General features: G+C 39.9%; 1 protein-coding gene across 2 annotated transcripts in view; it reads left to right on the top strand.

The window, feature by feature from the left end:
- The first annotated feature begins 5,727 nt into the window (after window positions 1-5,727).
- ABCA13 (ATP binding cassette subfamily A member 13) overlaps window positions 5,728-13,216 on the top strand; it is a 437,440-nt gene continuing 429,951 nt past the window's right edge. For both annotated transcript variants that reach the window (XM_064366685.1, XM_064366686.1), the window contains exon 1: window positions 5,728-5,803. In XM_064366685.1, the coding sequence (XP_064222755.1) occupies window positions 5,735-5,803 (69 nt within the window). In that variant the 5' untranslated portion in view covers window positions 5,728-5,734. The remainder of the gene's footprint in view (window positions 5,804-13,216) is intronic.

Genomic DNA, 13,216 nt, shown 5'->3' with positions numbered 1-13,216 from the left:
ATCCCCGTCTCTACTAACAATACAAAATATTAGCTGGGCATGGTGGTGCGTGCCTGTAATCCCAGCTACTCAGGAGGCTGAGGCAGGAGAATTGCCTGAACCCGGGAGGCGGAGGTTGCGGTGAGCCGAGATTGCGCCATTGCACTCCAGCCTCGGTAACAAGAGCGAAACTCTGTCTCAAAAAAAAAAAAAAAAAAAAAATCAGTAGCATTTCCATACGCAAATAACATTTAAGCTAAGATCCAAATCAAGTTTGCAATCTCATTTACAATAGCCACAAAACCCAAAATACCTAGAAATACTCCCAACTTAAGAGGTGAAAGATCTCTACAAGAAGAACTACAAAACACTGTAAAAAGAAATTATAGATGACACAAACTAATGAAAAAATATTCTATGCTTATGGATTAGAAGAGTCAATATTGTTAAAATGACCGTACTGCCCAAAGCAATCTGTAGATTCAATGCTATGCCTATCAAACTACTAATGTCATTTTTTACTGAATTAGAAACAAAACTATTATAAAATTCATATGGAATCAAAGAAGAGCCTGAATAGTCTAAGCAATCCTAAGCAAAACAAAGTTGGAGGCATCAAATCGCCCACTTTACATGATACAGCATGTCTATACTAACCAAACAGCATGGTACTGGTACAAAAACAGACATATAGACCAATGGAACAAAATAGAGAACCCAGAAATAAAGCTGCACAGCTACAGCTGTCTGATCTGTGACAAAGTCAACAAAAATAAGCAATGAGGAAAGATCTCCCTACTCAATAAATTATACTGGAACACACCTGCAATATCTGACTAGCCATATGCAGAAGAAAATAACTGGATTCCCACATTTCACCATATACAAAAACTAACTCAAGATAGATTAGAGATTTAAATGTAAGGCCTCAAACTATAAGAATCCAAGAAGTAAACCTAGAAAACACAATTCTGGACATTGGCCTTCAGAAACAATTTATAACTAAGTCCTCAAAAGCGACTGTGACAAAAAAAATTGACAAGTGGGACTTAAACAAAAAAGATTTTGCACAGCAAAAGAAACAATCAACAGAATAAACAGGCACCCAACAGAATGGGAGAAAATATTTGTAAGCTATGCATCTGATAAAGGTCTAATACGCAGAATCTATTAGGAACTTAAACAACTGAACAAGCAAAAAAAAAAAAAAATTGTAAAGTGGGCAAAAGACATGAACAAACACTGCTCAAAAGGAGACATACAAATGGCCAAAAAACAACAGATGCTGGTCAGGCTGTGGAGAAAAGGGAACACTTATAGACTGTCTGTGGGAATGTAAATTGGTTCAGCCACTGTGGAAGGCAGTTTGGAGATTTCTCAAATAACTTAAAACAGAAATAACATTCATTCCAGCAATCTTATTAGTAGGTATCCATCCAAAAGCAAACAAATTGTTCTATCAAAAAGACACACACTCATATGTGCATTGCAGCACTGTTCACAATAGCAAGACATGGGGTCAACCAAGATGCCCATCATAGACTGGATAAAGAAAATGTGGCACATATACACCATGGAATACTATGCAGCCATAAAAAAGGATGAATTCATGTCTTTTACAGGGACATGGATGAAGCTGGAAACCATTTTCAGCAAACTGACATAAGAATAGAAAATCAAACACTCATGTTCTCACTCATAAGTGGGTGTTGAACAATAACACATGGACACAGGGAGGGGAACATCACTCACTGGGGCCTGTAGTGGGGAGGAGGGGCCGGGGGAGGGGTAGCAGAGGGTGGGAGTATAGGGGAGGGATAACAGTAGGAGAAATGCCTAATGTGGATGATGGGGGGATGGATGCAGTAAACAACCATGGCACATGTATACCTATGTAACAAATCTGCACGTTCTGCACATGTACCCCAGAACTTAAAGTATAATAAAAAAAAATAAATATTTTATCGCTTAACTTTGACAATCAAAAAAAAAAATGAGACTTCAACTTTTTTTCTGCCTTCAGACTTGAACTGAAGCATTGACTCTTTGTGGTTACTAAACATGCTGGCCTTTAGATGGCACCATTTGCTTTCTTGGTTCTCAGGCTTTTAGCCTGACTAGAGCTACACTATTGTCTCTAACTTGCTACACCATTATCTCCAAGTTGCTGACTCATTTGCTGATCTTGGGACTTGCCCAGCTCCATAACTGCTTATGTCAATTCCTTATAGTAAATTTCTTTGTATATATAAATATACATATGATTCTGTTTCTCTGGAGAACCCTAATACAGATTTTGGTATTAAGAATAATTCTGGAAGAAGAGAATCTACAGGATAAACTTAAATAGGTTCTGAGGTTTCTGGAATTAATTCTCTAACCTGATTAGATTTAAGACTACCAAATCTCTTTCTAGTAAAGAGAAAAATGGTGGCCATGACATAACACAGCATTAAAGATGCATAAAATATCACATTAGATACTCCTAATGAAATACTTAAGAAGAAGCAAGGGTCTGGATGATCTTGTATTTGATATTTTCTTTTTTTGAGATGGAATTTCGCTCTTGTTACCCAGGCTGGAGTGCAATGGCAGGATCTCGGCTCACCACAACCTCCGCCTCCTGGGTTCAGGCAATTCTCCTGCCTCAGCCTCCTGAGTAGCGGGGATTACAGGCAGGCGCCACCATGCCCAGCTAATTTTTTGTATTTTCAGTAGAGACGGGGTTTCACCATGTTGACCAGGATGGTCTCGATCTCTTGACCTCGTGATCCACCCGCCTCGGCCTCCCAAAGTGCTGGGATTACAGGCATGAGCCACCGGGCCTGGCCCATATTTGATATTTTCTAAGATTTTTTGTCAAACTCATAAGTAAAATGAGGTTGACTAGTTGCTTCTAATGTTGCTGGACAAAGTGGAAAAAGAAAAGGATGACCTTAGGGGTCAAATTCCCAGCTGAAGTGCTGCGTAAATGACCTGAAAGTTTCTATGTGTTTCCTCAAAAGAGACCCTTATTTCCTGTAGCTGCAGGGCTAAGATTGCTGAAAATCAAACCAGAATCTTATCTTGCAACTGGCTGAATTACAATGCAAGTTTACTGCTAGTCTTGCAGGGTAAGAGTGAACAGGCAACCAACAAAATGGGAAAATTTTTTGCAATCTATCCATCTGACCAAGGGCTAATATGCAGAATCTACGAAGAACTTAAATTTACAGGAAAAAAACAAACAACCCCATCAAAATTGGGCAAAGGATATGAACAGACACTTTTCAAAAGAAGACATTTATGCAGCCAACAGATATGGAAAAAGCTTATCATCAATGAGTCTACTATTAAAGTAAAGGCATTGATTGGAAGGGAATAGGGTGCAGAAAGTTGAAATGGAGATATGAGGGAAGACTCTGATGAAGCTGAAGACATTGAGCCCCTAAATTCTGTTTTCTCTGTTAGTGGAAGAGGTCTTCACACCCAAGTAGAGGCAGAATCCCCAGTCCTAGTGGAAGCAGTCTCTTACCCCATGTCTGAAGGGATTAACCCTGTCTCCTGCCTTGCCTAAGAAAACTCTAATGTCCTACCATGAGGCAGTTGCCATGCAAGGCACTTCTGCTTCTCCTCAGAACCTACCACCCAGCATTCCTCTTTCATTTCAGACCTATAACTAGATCCAAGTCTCAGCAGCACCTAAAGGGGAGATATAAGGCATAAACCATGAGGAAGTGTGCTATACATCAAATGGACAATTTGAGTTTTCTAATTTATACAAGCAGAAAACTGGGGAATATGTGTGGAAATGGATATAAGGGTGTGGGATAATGAAGGAAGGGACATAAACTTGGATCAGGCAAAATTTACTAATATGGCCTCACTAAGCAGTGATTCTACATTTAATGTGACAGCTCAGGGAGTTAGGAAGGACTCTAATTGCTTGCTTATTTTCTTGGCTGAAACATAGACCAAAAGATAGCATTATTCTGGGAGTTTCTGTGAGGGTGTTTATAAATGACATTAACATTTAAGTAGGTAGAATGAGTTCAGCAGATGGCCCTCCGTTGTGTGAGTGGGCCTCATCCAATTAGTTGAAGACCTAAATAGAACAAAAAGTCTGACCTTCCCCTAAGTTAGATAATTATTTCTGTCTGATGGCCTTCATACCAGGACATTGGCTTTTTTTTTTTTTTTTCTGCCTTCAGACTTTATGGAAATATCAGCTCGTCCTGGGTCTCAAGTTTGCCAGTCTTTGGATGGAAACTACACTATTGGGTCTCCTGTTCTCAGGTCTTTGGACTTGGACTGGAACTACATCATTGGCTTCCCTGGGTCTCTGACTTGCTAATTCACATTGCAGATCTTAGGACTTACCCGCCTCCATGATTGTGTGAGCCAATTTCTTATAATCAATCAATCAATCACCATTGGTTCTGTTTATCTGAAAACCCTAACACAGCATTGTTCCATGAAAGCAATGGATGAAATAATTTTTATGCCCTTGGCATAATTCTGGCACAGCAGCATAGAAACTGGCTGCTGTGAACATATGATGAGAAAAACCTTATGGTTGGAGCCTTTTTCTTATACTAGATTAAAATAAATTATGACAATTACCTGTAACGTAAGGTGTTCTAGATGTTATCTGCAAAGAGAACCAGAGTAGTAATACTTAGGCAACCCCAAAGACCTTTGAGAAGTCATAGATCAAGGGAGGACATCATGTGGGGATCAAGCAAATTCACTTATGGGCACTGGGCCCCATTCTGCTAAGTAATGGCCTTTACTGTAGTGCTGCCAGTCATGTAACAAAAAATAAAATAGGTCTTCTTTAAAAAAATAACTTTACAAAATAATTGAGTTAATTTCTTTGCTGAAGCCTGTGTTCCCTGTTTCCTATTGCAAAAGCCATTTATCAAGCATTCACAGCTTGTGAAAATTGCTTTATGAAACAGAAGACCACAAGACTGAGTTGCCTGAAATAATTCTGACCACAACTGGGGGCAACAGGAACTCAAGAGGGCCTGGCTTCCAGGACGATGAAGCCACCAACTGGCCAGCTGAATCCATCATGCCACTTAAAAAGTACAAGTGGGCCAGAATCAAACAGGACTCAGAGGTAATCCACAGGCCACTTGCTGAGTCCTGCCACTTTTGCACCTGCTACCCTCTGAAATGTAGATCCCACTCCCTTTGGAGGAAATGGGTGAAAGCGAAGTATGAAGTGCAGGTGCAGTAGCAGAGTGGAACTTCAGTCACCCATTCCCCAAACTCCCCAGACACCAACACTGCTTCCATCTCCTTCCCTTCAAATTCTCTGCCATGGGACCACCAAAATGGTAATATTTTGGCAAATTAGTATAAAAGCCAATGCTTCAGAAGAAAAAAGGAAAATTCCATCTACTTAATATGCAGAAAAAAGGGAGGTAAATGGTAAATGTGGACATTACTTCTTGTCACACAGATCACTTATGTGGGTTCTTGGAAAGGGTGGGTGCCCTCTGTGTGTATGCTTGGGAAAGTCCCTGAAGGCAGCTTTGTGTAACTCAACCCTCCCGAAACACTGAACAGCTAGTGAAAAGATTTCTCGGCAGACGCAGAACAAGAGGGGACATCTGATGCCTGCTTTATTCAGTCACGAGTAATCTCTCTTGCATCACTCACTTTTGTTAGAATTGACTAATAGGCAACATGCCTTCACTTGAGCCCAGCAGATATAAGCACCATCCTTACAGGGTGGCATCCTGACTGAGAGCAGGGAGCAGCAGGCATGGGGCATGCCGGGCACCAGTTCCAAGCTCTGCTGTGGAAGAATTGGCTCTGCAGACTCAGGAACCCGGTGAGTCCTTGCCTTGGTTTTCCATAGAGTTCCAGTAAGGTCTGGAGTGAGATCAGGGTCTCTTCTTGCTTGCCTGCCTCTGCCTCCTGGCAGGTACAAACACTCACATTGCAGGGAATTTAGGGAGGTTGGATTATTTTAAATCAAAACCTGTCCAAAGGGCCAAAGTAGCTGAATACTTTAATGACTGGCATGAAATCAAGGCTGAAGAATTTATCAGAAAAGGGCAAATGTAGAAAAACTCTTAAAAAAAAGAAAAAAGAAAAAAACAAGTAGAATTTGAACTATAATTTGTGTTCTAAGCATTCATTGTAAAAACTGAGCAGTGACTTCTCAGGTTTAAGGAACAAAGCATTAGCTGCATTTAATGCATAAACAGAATGCTACAGGTACCAACTCCAAAGCACGCGACTGCACAATGTGCCTCCGCAGAGTCAGGCATGATGCATCTGCTCAGTGTTATTCTGTAGGGTCACATCTTTAGTGTTAATTCACATCTATTTAGAACTGTATTCAAATTACATCAGCAAGGTTTTCCTAAGCAGATTGGAATTGCTCAAATCAAAATTGTGTGAGTACGTAAGCAAATATCTTGTATGTTTTTAAAATCAAATAGAAATCAATTGCTTATTATTATGATTAATATTATTATTGATGCCACTATAGAAACATTAACACCTATAAATGTCATTATCAGTAGAAGTAAATCTGCAGTAATTTACCTACATCATTTCTGATTTTAAGGTCTACAGTTAATCCTATGGGATTTTTCTGCTGACAAATGCTTCGGCTTGAAGAGATTCAGTAATTGACATTGAATTACATTTTGCCTAATCCTCAGAGCCAGAATATTCTATCTCTCTGTCTCAAAATAAAATACATGTTAAAGGAGATGTTTTATTTTTTATGTGATCTTTAGGATCAAAATAATTTCAGTTGAAAGTTTGTATAACAGTTTTTAAGCTCAGGAAAAAAGGAGTGAGACACTCTTCATGAATTGTTAGTGTGCTGGTGTCTGTGTAGGTAGTTTAACATTTATAAACAGTGTATTTCACTGACATGTCCGTTTGTTTTAGGGAATTAGCCTATTTTCCCATGAAAAAGTGTTACAGGTGGAAGTTGGTTCCCAGGCACTGCTCTTTCTGCTTTCTGTATATCAACCTCAAAACAGTTCAGTGACAGAGGTAGCCAGACTGCCTACTCCTCCTTACTGGACATTTGAGTTTTAAAAAATTTTCACAATTACTTTTGCTGCTAAACATACTCATCAGAAGGTTTTATTTGTTTGATAACTGTTCATTTAAAACGGTAACTCCTGTGCTCCACCTTTCTTTGCCTTATTTTTCTTTAGTATTTATCATCTTGTACCACACCACAGATTTTCTTACTTGTCAATTGCCTCTGGATCCTACATGTTACATTCATGAGAGCTGGACATTTCCCCCAATTGGTTTACCAATGTATTTTTCAGCACCCAGAACAGTGCCTGGCACATGGTGGCTATTTAGTAAATATTTGGTGAATAAGTAAAAGAAGGAAGGAATAAAGCATTTATGCACCTCTGTTATGTGCCAGATAGTGGGTGAACAACAAAACTGAGTTTCCGGCTCGCAAGGAGCTATAGTCTGTTCAGAGAAAAGCAACGAAAAATGCAATTAAATATGTAATGAAGCCACCTCTTGGGATATATCCCACAGATGTCCCTGCACAAATGGGAAGTGATATTTGTGCAAGGTTATTCATTATAGCAATGCCTAGAATAGCAACAGAGTAGAAACCACGCAAGTGGTTCCATGCATAGAATTTGGAGCTGCCTGACTGGGTTCACATCCCAGCTCTGCCACTTGCTAGTTTACTTATTCAGTCAATTTCTTAACTTTTTCATCTCTGTAGAATGAGATTGTTTGTAAGTATTAAATGAGTTTGTGCATGTAATGTGCTTCTAACAGTGCCTGGTATAGGAGTGGGAGCTGTTTTCTTATTTGGTAGAAATGGGTGGCCTCAGATATCTGTGGATATGAACTGTGGGCTGTGAGGAGAGGAGGCACAAGGCTAACTCTCAGTTCTTGGCTTGCACAATTGGGTTAGAATAGAACTCCAGGGGGATAAAATGTGAATATGTTTACATATCTTAATGTTATTACAGTGGAAATATTGAGGGCAGGCCCCTCTGGGTGAATGTCTTTAAACTGACCTATTTTTTGTAGCATTCTCCCATTCTCCAATGATAATCTGTAAATTCTTTCTTCTGAATTACGAAGTGAGGTGTTGGCATGAACCGTGGAATCACCAAACTGCCTGAGTGAATAAATGGCCTCAAATAAATGTTTATTTAGTGAATAAAACCAGGAACTATTTGTTAGATGAAGGAAGCTTGTCTGTTTTTACATTTACTGGTTTTCTTGAGCTTTTTTTTTTTTTTAAATCATTGATGCATAATAGATGTATAGTGTCAGCACATATGTGATAATTTGTAATAATTTGTATCATTCATAAGAGCAAATCAGTATATGTTTTTACATTTACTTTTTAAAAATCCTTATCATACTTCATGATTATAGTTTCATCAAAAAACATCTTATAGATTCAAATAAAAATTTAAAAAGAAGAACAATGGATGAATAGTACCCATCATACTTAACACCTGGCTTTATAGATCGTTAAACTTCTACTATTCTTGGAAAAAATAGTTTCTTAAGATTATTTTAATACCATTTATTTTTTCTCTTGATTTTTATTTATTATAAAAAAAAGCACAAAAACAAGAGAAATTTTTAAAACGTCATCTAAAATTTTATTACCCTAATTAACTTACTTTTTTGTGGTCTTTTCTTATCCTTAGGCATACATAATGCAATATTTTTACATAATTAAAGCCATAGCTTTTCCCCCACTTAATATTGAAGCCTAATATTTTAAAAGTTACTGTTGGGTCTTTATATTTAATGATTTTATTGAATAAAAGTTCATTAGTTGGGTACACATAATTATTCCACCATTTCCATATGTTGAGCATTAAGGTTCTTTCCAGCTCTTATTGTTATGAAAAAATTTGTTATAGGAAGGACATACCTTCTCCTGGATCATTTCTCTGGAATAAGTTTCCTGGAGCAGATGCTGGGTCAAGGTAAAAGTGCTTTGCTTTTGGGCAGATGGAGAGCAGTTGATGATATCTCAGGGGTGTCCCCATGGATAGTTCCAGTGTGACCCCATCAACATTGACAAATATTCAGTAGCTTCGAGCCATGCTTTTCCACATGAATTTATATTAATTTCTACATTTTATTCTAACTGTAAATCAGTCTAATTCATTACTTATTTTATGTTTTATTTCTTTTAATTTTATTTTAAATTAATAGATAATTGCACATATTCATAGGGTACATAGTGATGTTTCAATACATATAATTTATGGTGATCAGATCAGGGTGACGAGTATATCTGTCATGTCAAATGTTTATCATTTCTTTGTGTTGGGGACATTCAATATTCTCCTTGTAGCAATTTGAAACTATATTTATTATTATTATTATTATTTCATACAGAGGTTTGCTCTTGTCACCCAGGCTGGAGTGCAGTGGTGTCATCTTGACTCACTGCAACCTCTGCCTCCTGAGTTCAAGTGATTCTCCTGCCTCAGCCTCCTGAATAGTGGGGATTACAGGTGCATTCCACCATGCCCTGTAATTCTACTGTTCTTGGAAAAAATAGTTTCTTAAAATTTTTGTAGTTATAGGAAAGATGGGGTTTAACCATGTTGGCCAGGCTGGTCTCAAACTCCTGACCTAGATGATCCACCTGTCACAGCCTCCACCCAAAGTGCTGGGACTACAGGCGTGAGCCACTGTACCTGGCCTATGTGATATATCATTGTTATTATATAGTCATCCTACAGTGGTATAGAGCACTAGAACTCATTCCTCCTATCTAGCTTTAATTTTGTATCCTTTAACAAATCTATCCCTATGCTCTCCTTTCCCCTACATTTTCCAGCTATTTCTTAAAGAATTAACAACAACAACAATAACAACAACAACAAGAAAATCATGTAAGCCAAGTGTAAGCTCCTTGGATATCTCTTAGTTCTGCAGTCGATTTGGGTTCTCCCATGTTTTAATATTGAATAGAGCAGTTGAGCCTGTAGCATGTGTACTGTGGATGGCACACTTACCCTAATGTATCCTTCAAATCATGGAGCAGTGACCATTCTCAGAGTCATTGTTGTCTCCAGGAGCCTGCATCCGTTGAAACCTCGGATCTCTGTTTTGAATCTCACCTCCTGTTTCTGCTACTCACTCCTTTCCCTCTCCATTCATTTGGACAGGACTCTGAGCCCTTACTCCATTAATGAAAGCTGACATCCTGTAAGTGATATCAGCTTTTTGGGTTTGGAAAGTTTTACTGAAGACTTGGGCAAGTGGAGGAGGGTTGAAGAATAGTCTGATACGAAGACATCAAAGCTTTAAAATACTCATAGTGTAACCACGGCGGGGCTCAGGGGCTCAGCTCTCTCCCCGTGCTTGCAAAAGATGTAACTGGGGGATGGGAGCAGAGCTGTGGGGGCATCTCAAAGATGCTTCCAGTTCTTGAGCTTATCGTTGGAATAATGTTCAGCAGAGAGCGATTTATGAGAGAGGTAAGGAGCCGCCAGTTTTTAACCTCGGAGTTATTCCCGCCCCATTCATGTTCTTGTCCAATGACAGGAGTTCTTTCAAACTTCCGCTGGAGTGATTGATATTTGACTCTGATACCGGATTGGCTGCTAGGTCCGCAACAGAGGCCCTTCCTCTCAGAGCTTTTCGCGGGCTTTTTGAACAAAGAAGCTCCTGGAATTTCTACCTAGCCAGCGCGGGAAAGTCAGGCAAAGAACTTTAGATTGGGGACGTGGATGGAGGCATGGCCTGGGAAATTCCTGCCTTTGAAACCACGCCCCTTGTGGACTCGGTAAGAGGTTTTTTCTCCTTAACACGGTCCCTCAGTGGTTCTCTCTCATCCATGGGCTGGGAGTGGGTCACGGAAACAACAAAACTACACTGGCCAGTTTTACCAGGAACATCCTTCTGCCCACGGAAACCACACCTCAGAACCCAGCGACAGATATCCAGATGTCTACCACAAATAAAACACTGAATTTTTTTTTTTTGAGACACAGTCTCGCTCCGTTGCCAGGCTCCAGGCTGGAGTGCAGTGGCGCTATCTCGGCTCACTGCAACATCCACCTCCCAGGTTCAAGCAATTCTCCTGCCTTAGCCTCCTGAGTAGCTGGGATTACAGGCACGCGCCACCACGCCCACCTAAGTTTTTTGCATTTTTAGTAGAGACGAGGTTTCACCATGTTGGCCAGGATGGTCTCGATCTCTTGACCTAGTGATCCGCCCGCCTCGGCCTCCCAAAGTGCTGGGATTACAGGTGTGAGCCACTGTGCCTGGCCAAACACTGCATTTTTGGTTTAAAAGGCCACACTGATAAAATGCATACTTTCTTTTAGACATGAATCAGAATTATGGTCTCACACCACGGCTCATCCTTTAGCCTGGCTTTTGGGGGATGGAGGGAAGCCTGTTACACTGTCTGAGTTCAAATGCATACCTCCCACCAGCATTAGAGAAACCTGAATATCCTCCCACCAGCATTAGAGAAACCTGAGTTCAAATGCTATCCTCCCACCAACATTAGAGAAACCTGAGTTCAAATGCTTTCCTCCCACTAGCATTAGAGAAACCTGAGTCAGCTCACCCAAACCAAGGCTGAATCCCTGCTGGGCTCTGCCTCTGCATATCTACCTCCTAGCGATCTACCCTGGGGCTAAGTAGAGGAGCTTTCCAAGATCACTACCTTGGAAGTCACTGTTGTTTTTTTTTTAAGATGTAAAGAAACATGTTCTCAAGCTGTTTCACCTACTTCAAACCTTAGAGGTTTTGTGTGTATATATGTGTATGTGTTTCTTTGAGATTTTTGTCTGTCACTGAAATCAGGTGCTAAAAACTGAACTTGGTGTTAAAGAACAAATTTTCTTTTGTAAACATCCTGCTAGCTACAATTTCTGTATTTTTCTGAAATGGAAACAAAATTTACAGATATCAGGTCTCAGAAGTAAAGTAGCTCTTATTTCTTTTGAACGTTGTTTTAGAGGTTGGATTTTTGCTGGTTTTGCATAGTTACATGTTATAGCTTATCAACTATTTGTTGTCAAATTTGCTATAAGGATTTACTAAGGGAATTAGCAGACACCAGAATGTCAAAGGTGAGGTGACTGATCTCTCTCATAGTCAGGTTGGAAAAAGTCTTGAATTATCTCAAAAGATATTCCCTGAAAAGATGCCACTGAGGTTGTGTATAATAGGGTCAGGTGCTGTACTCATGCTTGTAATCCCAACACTTTGGGAGGTAGAGGGGGGAAAATTGCTTGAGCCCAGGAGTTGAAGACCAGTCTGAGTAACATGGTCAGACTTCATTTCTACAAGAAATACAAATGCAATTTTCTGGGCATGGTGGCGTGTGCCTGTAGTCCCAGCTACTCTGGAGGCTGAGGTGGGAGGATTGCCTGAGTCCAGGAGGTTGAGGCTGCAGTGAATGAAGATTGTGGATTGCACTCCAGCCTAGGAGACAGAGTGAGACCCTGTCTCAAAAATAAATAAAATGGCAGAAAAGCTTTATATTAGAAAAAATCTCAGAAAGTTTACTTGTGCAACCATTGACTATATTGACAGACTGCTGTTGGACGTGTTGCTAAAGGAGTTATAGGTAGAATGAATACCAATGAGTGGGTTTTATGAAATAAAAAAGTAAAAGAAGTCTCTGGCATGGAGTCTTAATGCTGAAAGAGTGGCTGAGATTTGTTTACCAGCCCAGCATTCTTTCACCTGGAGTCCTACTGTGCTTTGGCTAGTTGGTAAGAAATTTCTCATCAAAAGAGATTTTCTCTGAATGAGTCTTCTCTTGTTGCCCTGCAAGGCAGTTGGGATGCACCCATGGCCTGCCCATGGGAAGTGTATGAGTCTGCTTAGCCTGCTGTAACAAAATGCCATGGACATGGTGGCTTAAGCAAAAGAAATTTATGGCCTCACAATTCTGGAGACTGTAAGTTCAAGGTCAAAGTGCCACAGAGTTGGTTCCTCTGAGTGCTATGAAGGAAGGATCTCTTTTAGGCTCTCCTTGGCCTAGGAGGAAAAGATGGCCATCTTATCCTTGTATCTCCTCACATTGTTACCCCTCTGTTTGTATATCCAAATTTCTCCTTTATAAGGACAGTCGTATTGGATTAGAGCCTATCTCTCCTACTCTAGGTGAAGACCCCGTGGTAACTAATTACATCTGTAATGACTCTATTCCCAAATAAGGTCACATTCTGAAGTACTGTGGTTTAGCATTTCAATATATGAGTTTTGGGGGAAGACAGTTCAGCGCATAAGA

This window comes from Aotus nancymaae, unplaced genomic scaffold (assembly GCF_030222135.1).
Source record: "Aotus nancymaae isolate 86718 unplaced genomic scaffold, 86718_ANA_hifiasm-v0.15.2.pri h1tg000065l, whole genome shotgun sequence".
NCBI classification, from domain to species: domain Eukaryota; kingdom Metazoa; phylum Chordata; class Mammalia; order Primates; family Aotidae; genus Aotus; species Aotus nancymaae.
Note: the sequence above shows the minus strand (reverse complement) of the source record. Positions and strands in the feature narration are given on the sequence as shown.